The 14,784-nt window shown below is 45.3% G+C and overlaps 2 protein-coding genes across 2 annotated transcripts in view; one reads left to right on the top strand and one right to left on the bottom strand.

Moving 5' to 3' along the window:
• The window catches only part of BAIAP2L1 (BAR/IMD domain containing adaptor protein 2 like 1), a 35,447-nt gene extending 34,403 nt beyond the window's left edge, over positions 1-1,044 (top strand). Inside the window, exon 14 of the mRNA XM_038151197.1 lies at positions 452-1,044. Coding sequence (XP_038007125.1) covers positions 452-527 — 76 coding nt within the window. The 3' untranslated portion in view covers positions 528-1,044. The remainder of the gene's footprint in view (positions 1-451) is intronic.
• Positions 1,045-2,143: 1,099 nt separating this feature from the next.
• Positions 2,144-13,158, bottom strand: BRI3 (brain protein I3). Its single transcript, XM_038151198.1, has 3 exons — positions 12,836-13,158; positions 11,188-11,302; positions 2,144-2,532 (listed from the first exon to the last, which is right to left on the bottom strand). The coding sequence occupies exons 1-3, from the start codon at positions 13,002-13,004 to the stop codon at positions 2,400-2,402; spliced, it is 417 nt and encodes a 138-aa protein (XP_038007126.1). The 5' UTR covers positions 13,005-13,158; the 3' UTR covers positions 2,144-2,399.
• Positions 13,159-14,784: the final 1,626 nt, after the last annotated feature.

Below are 14,784 nucleotides of genomic sequence, written 5' to 3'. Positions count from 1 at the left end.
TTTATCATTATTTTCTCTGTGGCCTTTCCCAGTCACTGCTAGAACAATATGGCTAAAATTAGTTGCACTTTTCCTCAAGGGTGGCTTCAAGTGCAGCACAATACACAGGCCCTTCTCAGAAAAACATGTTTTTCCAGTAGCTTGATAAGGGAGCAGGACTTAAAATCCTTCTGTAACTGACTGTGAGGGTTAAAAGCAAAAATCTTTGAAGACTGGGAGCTATTAAAAAAGTCCAGATGTAAATGGGCATTAACATCCCATATTTTTGGCTCACGGAAAAGTGATTCTTCCTATGTAAATTCGTTTTAAAAATTCAAGTTAAACTTAAGAGTTGCACAGAACCCCTGAGTCTCAGAACCGTAACTTACTGTTTGACAGTGAAGGACCTGATGAATAAATTTGGGGTTGGATTGCAGAAAGCCTTCAAGTAACTTCATGCATTTCTTTTCAGTGGAGAAAACCCCTTTGCAACGGTGAAACTCAGACCCACGGTGACAAATGACAGATCAGCCCCGATTATCCGATGAACACACGGCTCAGACGCAGCTGCTTCCTCCCTATCAGCACCCACTTTCAGCAATGACAATTACTATCTCAACTTGTCCTAAAAAATTATTTAAATGTAATTACTGTACAGTAGACACATACTGGAATGGAGCTCTGATGTTTTTTAAACCTGTAGTTTCTAATGAGGTAATTGCTTTGGGCTAGTGTTTGAGCACTTGGGCTTGATTTTACAGTATGCCTTTTTTTGTAGTAGGAATTGTGAAAATACTGGAGATAGTTTGGATACTCTAGTGAATCAGAATAAGTGATAGCTCAGAATCTTTGGCATTCATTGCTTGGAAGCTGCAATGGTAAGTTCTAGAATATAAGCCTGCATATACCACCTAAAGAAGATAACAGTGATTCTTTTTTTTCAAACAGAAGAATGTAACTGCCTTATTCCAGAATAGAGAATTGCCTGTAAAAATGATTATATGTTATTTTGTGTAAGAAAGATACCTTAGGTTATAAATAAATATTTATCCCCTTATGAACAGACAACTTGTAATGCCTTGCTTAATGTTCACACACAAATTTCAAGTCAACAGAAACTCATTTGCAGTCTAATGTTACACTGTCAACACATTCTTCAATGATAATTTTGTCTTTAAAAACTGGTGTCAAAGTTAAGTCTGATAAAAGTTCATAATAAAGCAGTGCCATGTTTTTCTCTCAAATGCCAATATAAAAAGTTGTTTTTGAAGTTCCTCCATTACTGTAGCCTACCCCAAAGAAAAACAGCTTAAAGTTGAAAATTTTTTGTTAAGGAGCTGAGCAAAGGCCTGAGTGTGGCAAAGTGCAGTAGCTAAGTGAAACTGAGCTTTTAACTTCAGCCAGAGCAGAGCTGTGCCTGTGATTAATCCTTACTCTAAATCAATCTATTTTACACATGCCCATGTTTCCTGCAGCATCCCCTGGCTCATTCGTTTAGTGGTGCCTACTTCTACTACTATAAACAGTGAATTCAAGTCATGTGAAATGCCTTTCAGTTACTTAATATCAAAAAATAGTATATGAGCATGTGCTGGCTCCTCTCACCCTGCCTTTCAAGTTCAAGGCCGAGGACAGTTTGCAGAGCGCCCTGCACAAACACCCACCTGAAACACCAGCTTTTCAGGGGGCACCTCACACCTGAGCCCATCTTCTACAGCACAGCAGAGGCAGCTCAACCCAGCCTGGCTGAGCTTTCGGTAATTCAGTGACAGAATTCAACAATCTAAGATGCAAAAGCCTTTACTCAAGGCAGCTCACAGCTGGCAGTGTCCCAACCTCTTCCTGCCACAGGCAGAAGGTTCTGCTGTCTGTGAACCAACAGCAGCCCCTGCACGGAGCAAAATCCTCACTAATTAAAACAGGGCTCTGATTGTGTGTTAATACCTCTGTCTGCAGTGGGGGAGAGGAGCTGTTGCTATAGACACACACAGCACTTAAAACACTTCCTTCAAATATCTGATGCCCTAAACATGTACAGTCTTAAACATCATCTATCATCATCATAAGGATTCTGGTAAATACCCTTCCTTGTAGCTGGGATTACTACTCCGCTTTCAGACTACACCAAACATGTCAGTAACATACTTAATAATCCAGCCACAAGTTGAGGATTCCAAAAGGAAAAGCAGTTTTATTTAGTTTTCAACAGGTGCCACTAAACATGGAAAACAAGTCAGGTTTTCATGTTTTGCAATGCACATGCTCATAGAAGATTAAGTTTAAATTACATGCAAGAGACTAAATTCCTTCACACTTTACAAAACAGGTCTGAAGCAAATAAAATGATTGTACATGACATTTACATTAGAAAGAGTATGCTAACAGTTGTAGCTTCAGTAAGCACGTCCACGTTCAGCCCCTCAGCCAAAAGCTGCCCCACAGTTGGGGCATCTTCTCTGCCTCAGTGCAAGGCAGAACAGAATCCCAATTGGAAAGAATACAATGGCACACAAAACACCAAGACAGGTGAAGGTGTCCTCCAACACGCCAACCCTGCAAAAAGGGAAAACACACTCAGTCAAAGGACACTCAACAAGTCTGCCCCCAAGTCACCACTCACTGCTTTGGCAGACAGGAGAAACCACACCATTTTACAGAGCAAGATAAAGTACAAGGTTTGGGATTTCTTCCTGGTTTTTACTTCTCAAAACTGATCTCTCTTTACAGCTGCAGAGGAACTAATTATTGATGTCACATGGCTCCAGCTGACTCCCAACTCCATGACCACAAGGAAATTTTGTTTCAGCACAGTCCTATGACAGCAGAAATTTACCTCCATTTCAATCCCTGACTCCTTTCTGAAGTGCTGTATCTGAGCATCCCCCAAATTGAAGACAGACAAAAAGCCAGAGAATTCAGACTTTAGAAATTTGTGCAGTTACATTAAATAGTCAAGATTTGGAGTTTAGCAAAACACTTGAACAAGATGTATCCTCCTGGTACAGTGAAAGTCAAGGCAAACAGAGCTGAGTGACCCTGAAGTGCAGGCTGTGAGCAGTGCCAAGGCCAACAAGCTGCTGTTCCCCTGGGAGCAGTCAGGGACAAGCTCTTGGACGTGTAAATAGAGCGAAGGAAGGAAGGTGCAGGCTCAAGAGACCATTTCCTTACAGCAACTGCCTGAAACATTGCAACTTGATTAAACCTGGGAACCATTCCCCTTCCCCTCAACCAGCATCAGAAGCCAAAGGCTTTTCCAAGTGTTCTTGATATTCCGCTGCTTACGCAAGCTCATGTTCTCCTTAAGCTTTCCCTCACTTTAATGCACTTTATTTCTGTTTGCAGAGATAACAGTTAACTCTGTATCTGGTATAAAATAAAGGAACTGTCAGGTTACCATTGATCCCAGCAGTAGCTTTATCATTTCATGTCCTCAGATAAAATCTTTTAAGGCAACTAAAAAATGTAGACAAAGTTCACATCAGCACATAGATTCGAGTCTCAGCACACGAGTATCCCACAGCTCAGCGCTGTGCAGCCTGTGCTGGGCATTGTGGCTATTCCCACAAACTCAGCGTAACAAGAGCCATGGGGAGAGAACAGGAGGCTCTCCCAAAGTGCTGTGGAGCCTTGGGAAAAGAACAGCAGTACCTGCACTACTGAAACTCACTCCACAAAACATGGTCCAGCTCTGGCAAAAAGGGTCAGATCTGAAGTCCTGAGGAGTGTGTCTTGAAGCAGAACACTTCTGCAGAGCTCATCTCTCACTGTCTAGTCTCTCTGGGCAGATATTCAATTCAATATTCAAGTAATCTTGCATTGTTGTGGTAAAGCATATTGCCTGCCCTGAGAGCCGGAGCTCGGGGAAGTGCCATCTCCTGGAACACTCTGCTACTAGAGCTGGAATGCAAAGAAATTCAGGACTGTTGGGAACACACCAGTAACAGATACAGGGGCAAAAAGGACACTGCAGTGTTCAGCCAGAACCATCAGGTCTGGATGAAGCAGCTGAATTTGGCAATTTGCACTTGGGAAATGCACAAAATGCTGACCAGCCTCAGACCAAACAGAAACCAGCAGCACAAGCTCAGGAGGTGAGGCCTCTGCTTCTCCCCAGGTTAACCCAGGAACACACTGGGTGTATGGAGAGGCTCAGACACACTCTCAAGGTTTCTGAGTAATTCAAGATTCAGTTTTCACACTGCAGATCGACCCAAGACAGGCAAAGCCCCTTTTCCAGGCAGGCATTTCAATGACATCACAAATAACATTATTTGGAAAATGCACACAGCACATTACAGCTGCTGTATTTCTTTTCCTTCCACACACACTGAGCAGTTCCCTCCTGCAGGCACCCAACTCCTGCTTCACAACTGTTCTGAAATCCTCTCCTCATCTCTTAATAATTCCATATTCAGTTCCTGCCCTGAAACCTACGTTTGTGACAAGTAAGCCAGAGTGCTCAGGTAGGAGTATAAGCAGTCCATTGATGTGACCTTAAAGAATAAACACACAAATCAAACACAGAGGGATCAATGGGGTACTGCTGCTCAGCCCCAACAGTGACGAGCACAGCACAACCCATTCCTATCAACCTCTTCACCAGCTTGCAGGGCCCAGGTCCACTGGTCACCACATGTCCTTGACACTTTAAAGAGAATTCCTTCAAACTCTCTTCTTCTTAAACAGAGTTACTTGGAAGTGTTTTGTGGTAGTGCAAAATGCCAAGTTAAACTAAAACTAAAAATTAAAAAAATTGCCATTCATATTCAACACCAGATCCAGGGAAAAGGCCCAGAGAGGGACAAAGCAAGGCCCAGGGAGCTGGGTCAGCACTGGAGAAGAACAGGGACAGCCCAGGCCAGCAGCACAGCACAGCTCCAGGGACACTCAGCAGCAGCAGAGCTGTGCCTGCATGACCCCCACACCACACCTGATGGTTCAGAGCTCCTGCCATGTCTAACAGTGTGATTACAGCATTAGCCACACAAACACTTCTGGGCTTCTCCTGATTTATGTCAGCACCTAATTTTAGACGAACACTTACCCAACCACTGCTTAGCCAGTTACTAAATTTAAAAAGAAAAAAAAAATACTTTTTATAAGGGAGACTATGGATATTTTTTGCCTGTATCTCTTACCTGAGACGTGGAGTAATTAGAGACTCCATATTCAAACTGTGGATTCACTAACATAACCAAACATAAATTTTCACCACATAAAAGCTGATTATAACTGCACCACTCCCACTCTAAAAATAAAGTGGAAAGGTTTATTTATATTGCAAGCAGCATCTTGCATTTAAGCTATAACTGCAGCTGCCAACTCCATACAGTAAGGTCAATTATGCCCACTGACAAGTACTTGAAACCAAATTGTTTTTCAGATAACCCCCTTTTTCAAAGTAACTCTCCCATTAAGATCTTAAGTCAAATGCTCAGGATGAGAGGGTTGATAATGAGATCTGTGAGCACAGCATTGGTCTGATTTAACACGTGCATTTTTAGACTTATCACTACATCACAGTATTTAAATGTGGGCTTATCAGCATTTTTTAGACCTTACAAATACATTCAAAGGATCACCCCAGGTAACCAGAGACAGGCTGATTGTACAAGCTCTGCAAGACATGAAAATAAACTGCACTTGAGAAAACTGCTATCCTCCACACAGATCACTGACCAACCACCTGGAATTTTCAAATCATATCCCATCTTCTGCTACAGAGGTTGGCTGAGTTTCAAAGTTTAGATTTGAATGGGAACATCAGACCAGGGACAAGCATGGACTATAGCAGCTACATAATAAATCTTTTATTTTGAACATACAAACAAAACCAGCCAGAGATTCTTCATCATCTCCTGGCTAATGCAAGAGCAGCAGCTATGTTCAGAATGTTTAAATCTCACCTGCAGCTGCACAAGAAAAAGAATTGACAATTTTATATGGAACTACTGAGTAAGCACTGGATGTTTACAGTTTTGATTTCTGTGAACAGGGGCATCAGCTCCTCCAGCCTCAGCTTGATGGCATCTTGAATGGTTGTTGATCCACATTCACAAGAAGCCCAAATCTCTATGCAGCCACTGGCTTGTTCTCCTCAGCACAAGATATACATATATGTAATTGCAATTATATTTAAAAAATCACTTCCAAGTTAAGAGGCACGACAGTATTTACAGATTTATCTCAATTTCCTTATGCTTTAGGCCCCATTTCCTATACAGAGGCCTGGCTGCAGAAGCAGAGGAATCCTGGCAATGGGAGCAGCCTGTATCTAGCTGTTTGTGTTTACTGAAACGCCTCCAAACCACCAGCCTTCCCTGGAGCAGGAGCACCACTGCTTTAATTCCAGTTCTAATCAGGAGATCAAGGCTGCACACCAAGAGCCCAGCCTGGCAAAGGAGGCTGAGCACAGCAGCCAGGGCTCTCTGTGGGGTGCACATCCAGCAGGGTGAGCCCCACTGAGCCCTGCTGGGGCTTTTCCTCCCTTGTCTGTACACACAGCACGATCAGCACTGCTGTGGTGAGCAACAAACAAGGGCAGCTCCCTCCTCTCTCCCAGGACAACTCACTGCTGCAGTGAAATCCTAACTATCACACAAGGACTCCTCAAGACAAATGGTGACTCTAAGAAAAAAAAACCTGCTGTAATTTGGGGCCAGTGACAGACCAGGCATTAGAGACCAGATTACCATTTTTATACAGTCCCATAAGGAATACATTCCTGCTGTGCCTTATTTTTCTAAGAAATTAGACTTTATCAGATTAATGTGTTTTGATTATGACTGCAAATCAGGTCAGAGCAGTGGAACAAAACCCCTCAGAAGCAGCCAGAGCTGTGCTGTTCTCATCTGGGACCCTGCTGCAGCCTTATCCCTCCTCTCTGCTCAGCGAGCAGCTTCCTGCTCAGCAGCTGCTGCTGACCTGGGAAAGGTCCCAGCTCTCCCAGTCAGGAATTCCAAACTGCCCTCGTGGCATCTGCCCCAGTCTGCTGGATCAAGGCTTTCTTCTTCCCTGTCCTCTCCACAGCACTCTCAAAAAGGTATTGCAGAGTTTGCTTCACTCACAAGGCTCAGAAGGATCTCCAGCTTGCTGCTGGAAACCAAAAATCCTCAGGTTTGCTCACACTCTCAGACAGGCTCTCTTAACAGATGTGTTGCTGCTGCCTTTTTTTTTAATTCCTTGCATATTTAACCAGTGAATCTAATTAAATTATACTAAGAATATTTACATGCAGTTTAAATATAGTTGTGAATAACTATAGAAAGCCTGTATCCTGAGCAGCCTTTTATCAAAGCCCACACAACATCTGTAACCGGAATAATGGAAGAGCAGATCACCTAAGTATGAAATTTGGAAGGACTTGATCACCTAAGTGCAATTTTTCTAGAATCTATTTCCTCAGGAGATATGTGTGGAATTGACGAGAACAAAATTTCAACTGAAACCTGAGAAGTTATAACTTTGTCAAGTCAAAAAACCCCAATAAATTAAAAAAAAACCCATCACAACAACAAAAACCACACCTGTGGCAGGGAGAATGCCGTAAGACATCTCAGAATAAATACAGTTTTAATTAAACTTGTCTCATCTTCCAGTTGAGGAAGAAGCTTCAGTGTTGGCATAATTTGAGACCCACGACAATGCTGGAGCAGCAGATGCCCTGTAGCTGGCAGGGTGAAAGCTGCAGCAGTGTGAGTCCTTTCCCTTGCTCTTTCTCCCAAGCAACTGAATACAGCTGAAGAGGAAAATAAAAACCCAACAGGGCCCATCACAGGCTCTTCCCCAGATTTTGAGGGAATTGGCTTCTGCAATTATCAGATCAAGAGAATGTTTTTCCAGTTTTTTAAAAGGAACGTTCTTCTGTTAAATAACAGGAAAGCAAGCATTCCTCAGCAGTTAGTTATCGCCAACAACAAAAGAAAGAGAAAAAGAAAATGAAAGTAACCACAAGTTAAGCAGCCAGGCTGCATTCTCCAAGCTAAAAAGATAATTCCACAGCAGGATATCTGAAGTCATGCCTGTAATGACTCAACATGTACTCGGGAACATAAAATAGCTTAAAAGCGGGACTTGGCCAAACCTTAAATGTCAACTAGAAGCCATAAAGCTGACAAGATTGTGCAACTCAGTTTAATTCTCTATACATCAGGGCTGGGAGAAGAACACACACTGAGAAAACAGGGCTCCAACCACCAAAGACATTCTGAGAGTGCAAACAAGGATGGAACACATCAAAACTGCAGTCTGTAACTAGAAAGCAACAGTGACCAGTGATGAAGGAGCTCGACGTGAGGAACAGCTCTGAGCAAGAGACAGGGGAGTCATCCCTCAGATGGCAGCAGCGCTTCAGAGGGAGAAGGGCAGGAATGCAATTACCAGACACCACAGGCACATTACCAACTTCAGAGAGGCTACTGCTGGAGAAACTCTGTACTTTTATGACTAAATACCATAAAAAAAGCCTAAAGATGGACTGTACTCGAGCCAGCTTATTAACTGCAAGATCACTCATGACTGCAGTAAAATAGACACCAATTCAAGAGACCAATACTGCATATTTCTCCTCAAGACCATATATTTTAAGTTGGAAATGGTTTTGATTTCAATCAGCAGCACAAATACATGCCATAGGGCAACAGACTGCTTTGTATTCCCGATGGCAGAAATTCTCTTGATGGCCTTTAGGTTCCTCCATCAGTTACATCATCCCACAGCCACACACAAGGCTCTTCCTGGTGATCTAAACCACATGGACTTCTAAAACAATAATGCACCACCAAACCAGGAAGGTAAAAGGACAACTGACCTGGTAGTTTAATAACAAAGTTTTTTATGTACCATTAATAGTTTTTAGTATTTTTCAAGGCCCCTTCAACAACTTTTCTGTTCGGGGCAGTATTCATCGTGTAGCTGCACATTGCATTCATCATAAAATAGGTTTCCAGGACATGGAACTAAACTAGAACTGTGTTTAAGTTCTTGAGAAGTCAAAGAGGATTGAGATTTTCTCTAAAAGTAGCAGACAGTGTAACCTTCCAGAATATGAACCTGGCCCTTCAGGCTCCCATGAATATTTCCAATATTATGCTTTTCACCCAGCCTCCCTGTCCTTTTTGTGAAGTGATACACTATCAATTCCATGACTACTCAAAAAAAACCCAGCAATCTGAGATTTTTCCCTCCTACCTTGACACTTGACTCTTGTTTTAAGGACAATTAGGAACTAATACTGTAACAGGGCAAAGGAGACTGACACATCATTACTAGACACATTTATTCATCCTTGGGATTCCCTGATCCAGAATATTTCACAGTTCTCCTCATAATTTATTTTTTTCAAAGCCTCAACCAGAAACTGAGGATCCAAGAGTAAAGTAGGATTTTGTGGAGAGTATTTTACTTTAGGGGAAAGAGTCCACAATGGGTACTTCCAGCTGGGCATACCTGATGACTTAAGAAAGCTATTCAAGTGAGATCACTTAAAAACAACTCACAACAGACTGCTCATTTTCAAAAATTTGGCTAAAGTTATGTATTATATGCACAAATGGTTGTTTCAGAAGTCCTTCCTGGACCATCCTAGAAGCCTCAAGCCTGTCTGAGTTCAGCAAGTGTTTGGACAACACTCTCAGGCTCATGGTGGGATTCTTGGAGTATCCTGTACAGGGCCAGGAGTTGGACTAGATGATCCTGATGGGTCCCTCCCAACTCAGCATATTCTATGAACTTCCAGAAAAAGAAAAAATAATAACAACAAGAGCCTACCTATTTTAAGCTATTTCCAAGAGCACTTCCCCAGTGAAATGCTTTGAGCTGTCCTGGGGTCAGGGCCAGAAAACCTGTGTGTATAAATACACTGCCTGCCTCTCTCCAAGCCATGCACAACATCTGCCCTGTCTTCTGGCTGAGCTACAGCATCAGCATGTTGATGTAATCACTCAGGTGGCAGGATCTACCACATCCTCTGAACAGCTCAGCGCTTGCTTTCCCCCAGTTTAGAACACACACCTTCTAGATCAATAGCTCCAGCTGGTACAGGTTTTTCAGCCTTAACTAGTGCCATTTCAACAGGCACCTGTTTTTACATACCACCACAGGATACTTCTTATTTGAATCCACCTTTGAAGGCAGGTATTGACTCTCAAACACCAACTTTACCACTTGGGCTACAGCCTCTGCCATGTGACATCCTCTGCCACACTCACACACCAAACTGGAATCCCTTCAGCGACTCAGGCAGCTTTCCTACACCTTCTGAAAGGCAAGGAAGGGCTCAGACCTGCAGAGTATCAAGAGCCTCCTTGCAAGACACCCCAAGGGTAACTCCTGTACACTTTAACAGAGGGCAACGAGCCTGCATTTGAGTCACAGCTGGCCAGGCAGAGCAGTGCCTGAACTGCACCAGCAGCAATCCCTCTGTCCTCAGCCACGGCCAATATCCCAGGAAGAGAAGAATTGAGAAGTGAAAGGGACTACAGCTGACTTACAGCACGAGGGAGAAAACTGAGTGCCTCCTTCCTTTTTTATGGCTGTGATCTCCAAGGGGGAAGTTGTCCTCTTGCTGCAACTCCATGTAACAGCTGACCACTTTTTCTGGTTTTCACCAGTGCAGCAGACTGACATTTTTGGTCTGGTCTATCAATTTCTCTGCTCTTCTGCAGTTAAAGGACTTTTAGAGATCTTTTAAAGCTTTAAGACACCAATGTTTCCAGCCAATACTGACAATCACCCTGCCTGGTTTTGCAGTTTGTTCTGGGAATGGGAATACACACCACAACAGCAGAAGTTCTTCCACAGTACTGCCAGAAAACCAGAAGTGACTGTGGTCAAAGATTGCAGAGTTTCACAATAAAATCATGCTACTCACCATTACCAGGCATAAACGCATCAGAAAGGACTTCCTGTCATGCTTTCCCCCAAGAACTGACCTGTTACATCTGTTACTGAAGTGCCATTTCATTAAAACATCACTTACAGATCTTCCTCCATCTTAAAGAACAGATTCACGTTATAGCTCATGTCACGAGCCCACCAGGACAAGCTCTCACTACACAAACCAAGGCATTCCACTCCTAGATCTTAGAGCCTTTTCAGTTAATTGTAATACACAAAGAAAAGCTACTGAAAACCAAGGAACCACATGGATACCTCTACATTAAATAACAAAACCCAAGGCTGAGTTTAATTCCTCAAGAGCCATTTTACCTGCAGGCAGGACAGCCACCAACTACTACTACAGAAGTGGTGGTGGCAGGCTGTTGAATGATGGTGTACGTGCTCGAATAGTTTGGCTGTGATGTTGGTGGAGGAACAGGATACCCTAGAATAAGAAAAAAACCTCAATCACCACACGTAAGGCACACAGAACAATGACAATTTACAAGTGTGACATCAAAACATATGGAAAATAATAAAGAGGAATGTAGTCTTGATTAAACTCTATCAAAATCAGAACTGGAACACCTGGCACATCTAATAACAAAGCCACTTCATAAACCCAAGTATCAATTTAACCATCCCAAAAGGACACTGAGCTAATAATTAACTTCAAGATTTTGTTTCAATGCTGTTGAGCACCCGGGAAAAACTGTTTAAACAATGACCACAGCTTCCACTTCTGGATGTTATATATCAAGAATGCCCCACTCCAGCAGACAAACGATTTAAAAAAGGATAAATCTTCCTCTATTTTCAAGTTTTAATTCCATATACTAAGTTTCTAACTGGAAAGCAAGGTGATAGGATAGGATAGGATAGGATAGGATAGGATAGGATAGGATAGGATAGGATAGGATAGGATGCAAGCAGAAAGAGATAGTATAGGAAAAAGCCCCAACTTTCAGAAAGTCCATGTTGTTAGCAAAAGAATAAGTAATTTTAATGGCTGTAGATAAAAGACAGAAGGCTTTAACTGCTTTACTAAAAAAATTTAAATTATATTATAACAAAGGTTTTGAAATGGATGGTTAGATGCACGCAGTGCAATAAAGGCACAGTTTGCCCAGTTATAATCCATTTTGAGCTTATTTCCCAAGTTCTCAGACTTTCTTCACTCAAGCTATCCATCTGTGAAGTGTGGCAACCTCACTATTCAAACTGAAAATAACCACTAATACCTGTATTGCAGGAAAACAAGCTTCACGTTATCAACAGGAAAATCAATCTATAGCCTCAGGGTTCGACTCAAGGACGGGTCTGTGTCTTCTGTGTCTGCTGTGTGACTTCTGTAACTTTTGAAGCAATCCCCTTTCCTGAGAGGCTACTCGTTTCTTCAGCAGATGTCAGTATTAATTGTTAATGAAAGTACTGCATCTACTCACCTGACTAAGTCTCTCTCAGACTACTGAAGTGTGTCAGAAAAAACAAACATTAACCAGAGTACAGCGAAGTGCAGGCAAAGAACAAGTTTGGGGTCTGTTTTAGTGCCAAGCACAGCGGCGGCTCTGCCACTACTGCGAGGCAGGGAACCCGCGCGTGTGAGGAATGCCCGCAATCCCAGCGGGGATTTTGGGGAGAGCGCAGCACGAACACCCCGGGGGCCCCGGGGGCAGGAGGGCAAAGGAGATGGCGCTTGGGAACACCTGGATCGCGGCGCACCCGCTCCCTGCGCTGCCTTCGGCCGGGGGAGCCGCACGCGGCAGCGGCCCGGGAGCTCCCCGCTGCCGCCGGCCGGCCCCAGCCCGGCTCCCGAGCCCGCGGCCCCGGGGCACCCCCGCCGGGTGCCGGCAGCCGGGGGACCTCTCCACAGCCGCCCCCGCCCCAGCGGAGGGGCAGCGGGGCTCTCGGGCGCCCGCTCCGCACACCGGGACCCCCCACCCGCAGCCCCCCGGAGTCGGCGCCGCCCGTGACCCACCTGGGGCGGCCGCGGCGCCCGGGTAGGAGTACGGCGGGGGCGGCTGGAAGCCGGGCTGCGGGGCGGGGATGGCGCCGTAGTTGCCGTGCCCGTAGTCGTAGCCCGGCGCGCCCGGCGCGGCGGGGCTGTAGGCGGGGGGCCGCTCCTGCAGCAGCGGTTTGCTGTCCATGCTGGGCCGGCGCTGCCTCGTCCCGCGGGGCCGACCAGGAAGCGGCGCCGGGCCCGGCGCGCGCCGGCCGCCCCGCCCCGCCCGGGGGCGCCGGAGCTCGGGGGCGGCGGCGGCGCGAGGGGCCCGCGGCGGGCGGGGACGGGAGCGGCCCCTCCCCAGCGGCGCGCGCGGAGCGGCGGCCCCGGTGCTGCGCTCGCGGCCGGTCACGAGGCCGCCGCGCCCCACGTGACGCCGCTCCCCCAGCGGCGCGCGGCGGCTCCGGCGGGCGGCGCAGGGAACCCGCGGCCTTAAAGGGGCCGCGCCCCGCCGGCACCGGCACCGACACCGACTGCCCTGCACGGACAGCCCCGCACCGGCACCGGCACCGACTGCCCTGCACGGACACCCACAAATCTACACCGACACCGGCACCGACTGCCCTGCACGGACAGCCCCGCACCGGCACCGGCACCGACTGCCCTGCACGGACACCCACAGCCCCGCACCGGCACCGACACCGACTGCCCTGCACGGACAGCCACGGCACCGAGGGCTCTCTTGCTTACTTTAACTGTAGCAGTATAAATATTGCATAAGACTTTTGAATGAAAAATCTTAAGACACAAATGCGATTCAGCACTTCCTCATTAGGGGAAAGTTACTTCCTTAAAATGAATGGTAATTAACAAGGAAGAATCCCTCTTTTAAAGGGAATTTAAGAAGTGAGGTTTGGGAAAGTACGGAAGAGCCAAGAGTAGGATACAAACCCCCTCTGACTGCATTAGGAAAAAGGCTGCAAAGCAGTGAAATAGGATTGAAGATATCTTGACTAGGCTTTGGTTCACTGGATAAAGTTCCTTCTTCCTGAGTCATGCAGTAACCACAGGACTGAAGGACAGAAGTGAAGAAGGATATCTGTGTGTTTTCTTTCTCTTTCTCTCTCAGCCATTTAGAGAAGACCCAGGATGCACTTTTCACAGGCCACAGGCTGGAAGGGACGTTCCCATTAACCCAGTGCAAAGCCATTTATATTCAGCTGTCTTTGCAAAAGCTTCCTCATTAGCTCCTTACAGAATGGGAGCTCTATTGCCACACCAGCAACTGAACAAAGCAGGGCTCAGCATTGGACACCAGAGCAGAGAGAGTTCTTGTAGGGCATCCATTCAATCCTAACTTCTACATCAAAGGACAGGTGTAGCAGAGCCACTGACCACACAGAAGGCACGTGCTGCCAGTGATATGGAGAGCACTTGTTTGGTTTCACATGTAATGTCCTCCTTAAAATAACCAGGGGAAAACTGTACTGGTTGTAAATGACTGATTGTGCAAACCCCTCGCATATCCAGTCTTTTTGCTGCCATCCTGTAAGATTATAGACTGCAGTTCAAAATCCAAACTGTGAAAAAAACCCAAGAAATGCTCCATAAATTCTTCTGCAATCTAGTTCCCATGTAAAACAACTAAAATTTTGTTTCTACCTGCTAATAGTGGCCACGGGATGGAGTACACATCAATTGTATCAGTCACAACCACTGAAAATCTTGCAAAGCAAATTTTCTAAGATATAAACTGTACTTAGTCTGATAAATATGTTTTGCTACAATGATCAAATCATCGAAACATTACTAGTGAGCAAAAATTCTGCATTGAGGTAGGCCCCAGTCTGTGCAAGGGACCAAACCACTGCAGTGAGTCAAGTGTCCTGAGGGCTCAGCACGAAACAACCCAGACTGGATGGCTTTGCCTCACACAGGAATCATTCTAGAGAATTTCATGTGTGCATCAACCCTCCAGACCACAA

This window comes from Motacilla alba, chromosome 14 (genome assembly GCF_015832195.1).
Source record: "Motacilla alba alba isolate MOTALB_02 chromosome 14, Motacilla_alba_V1.0_pri, whole genome shotgun sequence".
NCBI lineage: Eukaryota > Metazoa > Chordata > Aves > Passeriformes > Motacillidae > Motacilla > Motacilla alba.
The sequence above is the reverse complement of the archived record's forward strand: the minus strand, read 5'-3'. Positions and strand labels throughout refer to the sequence as shown.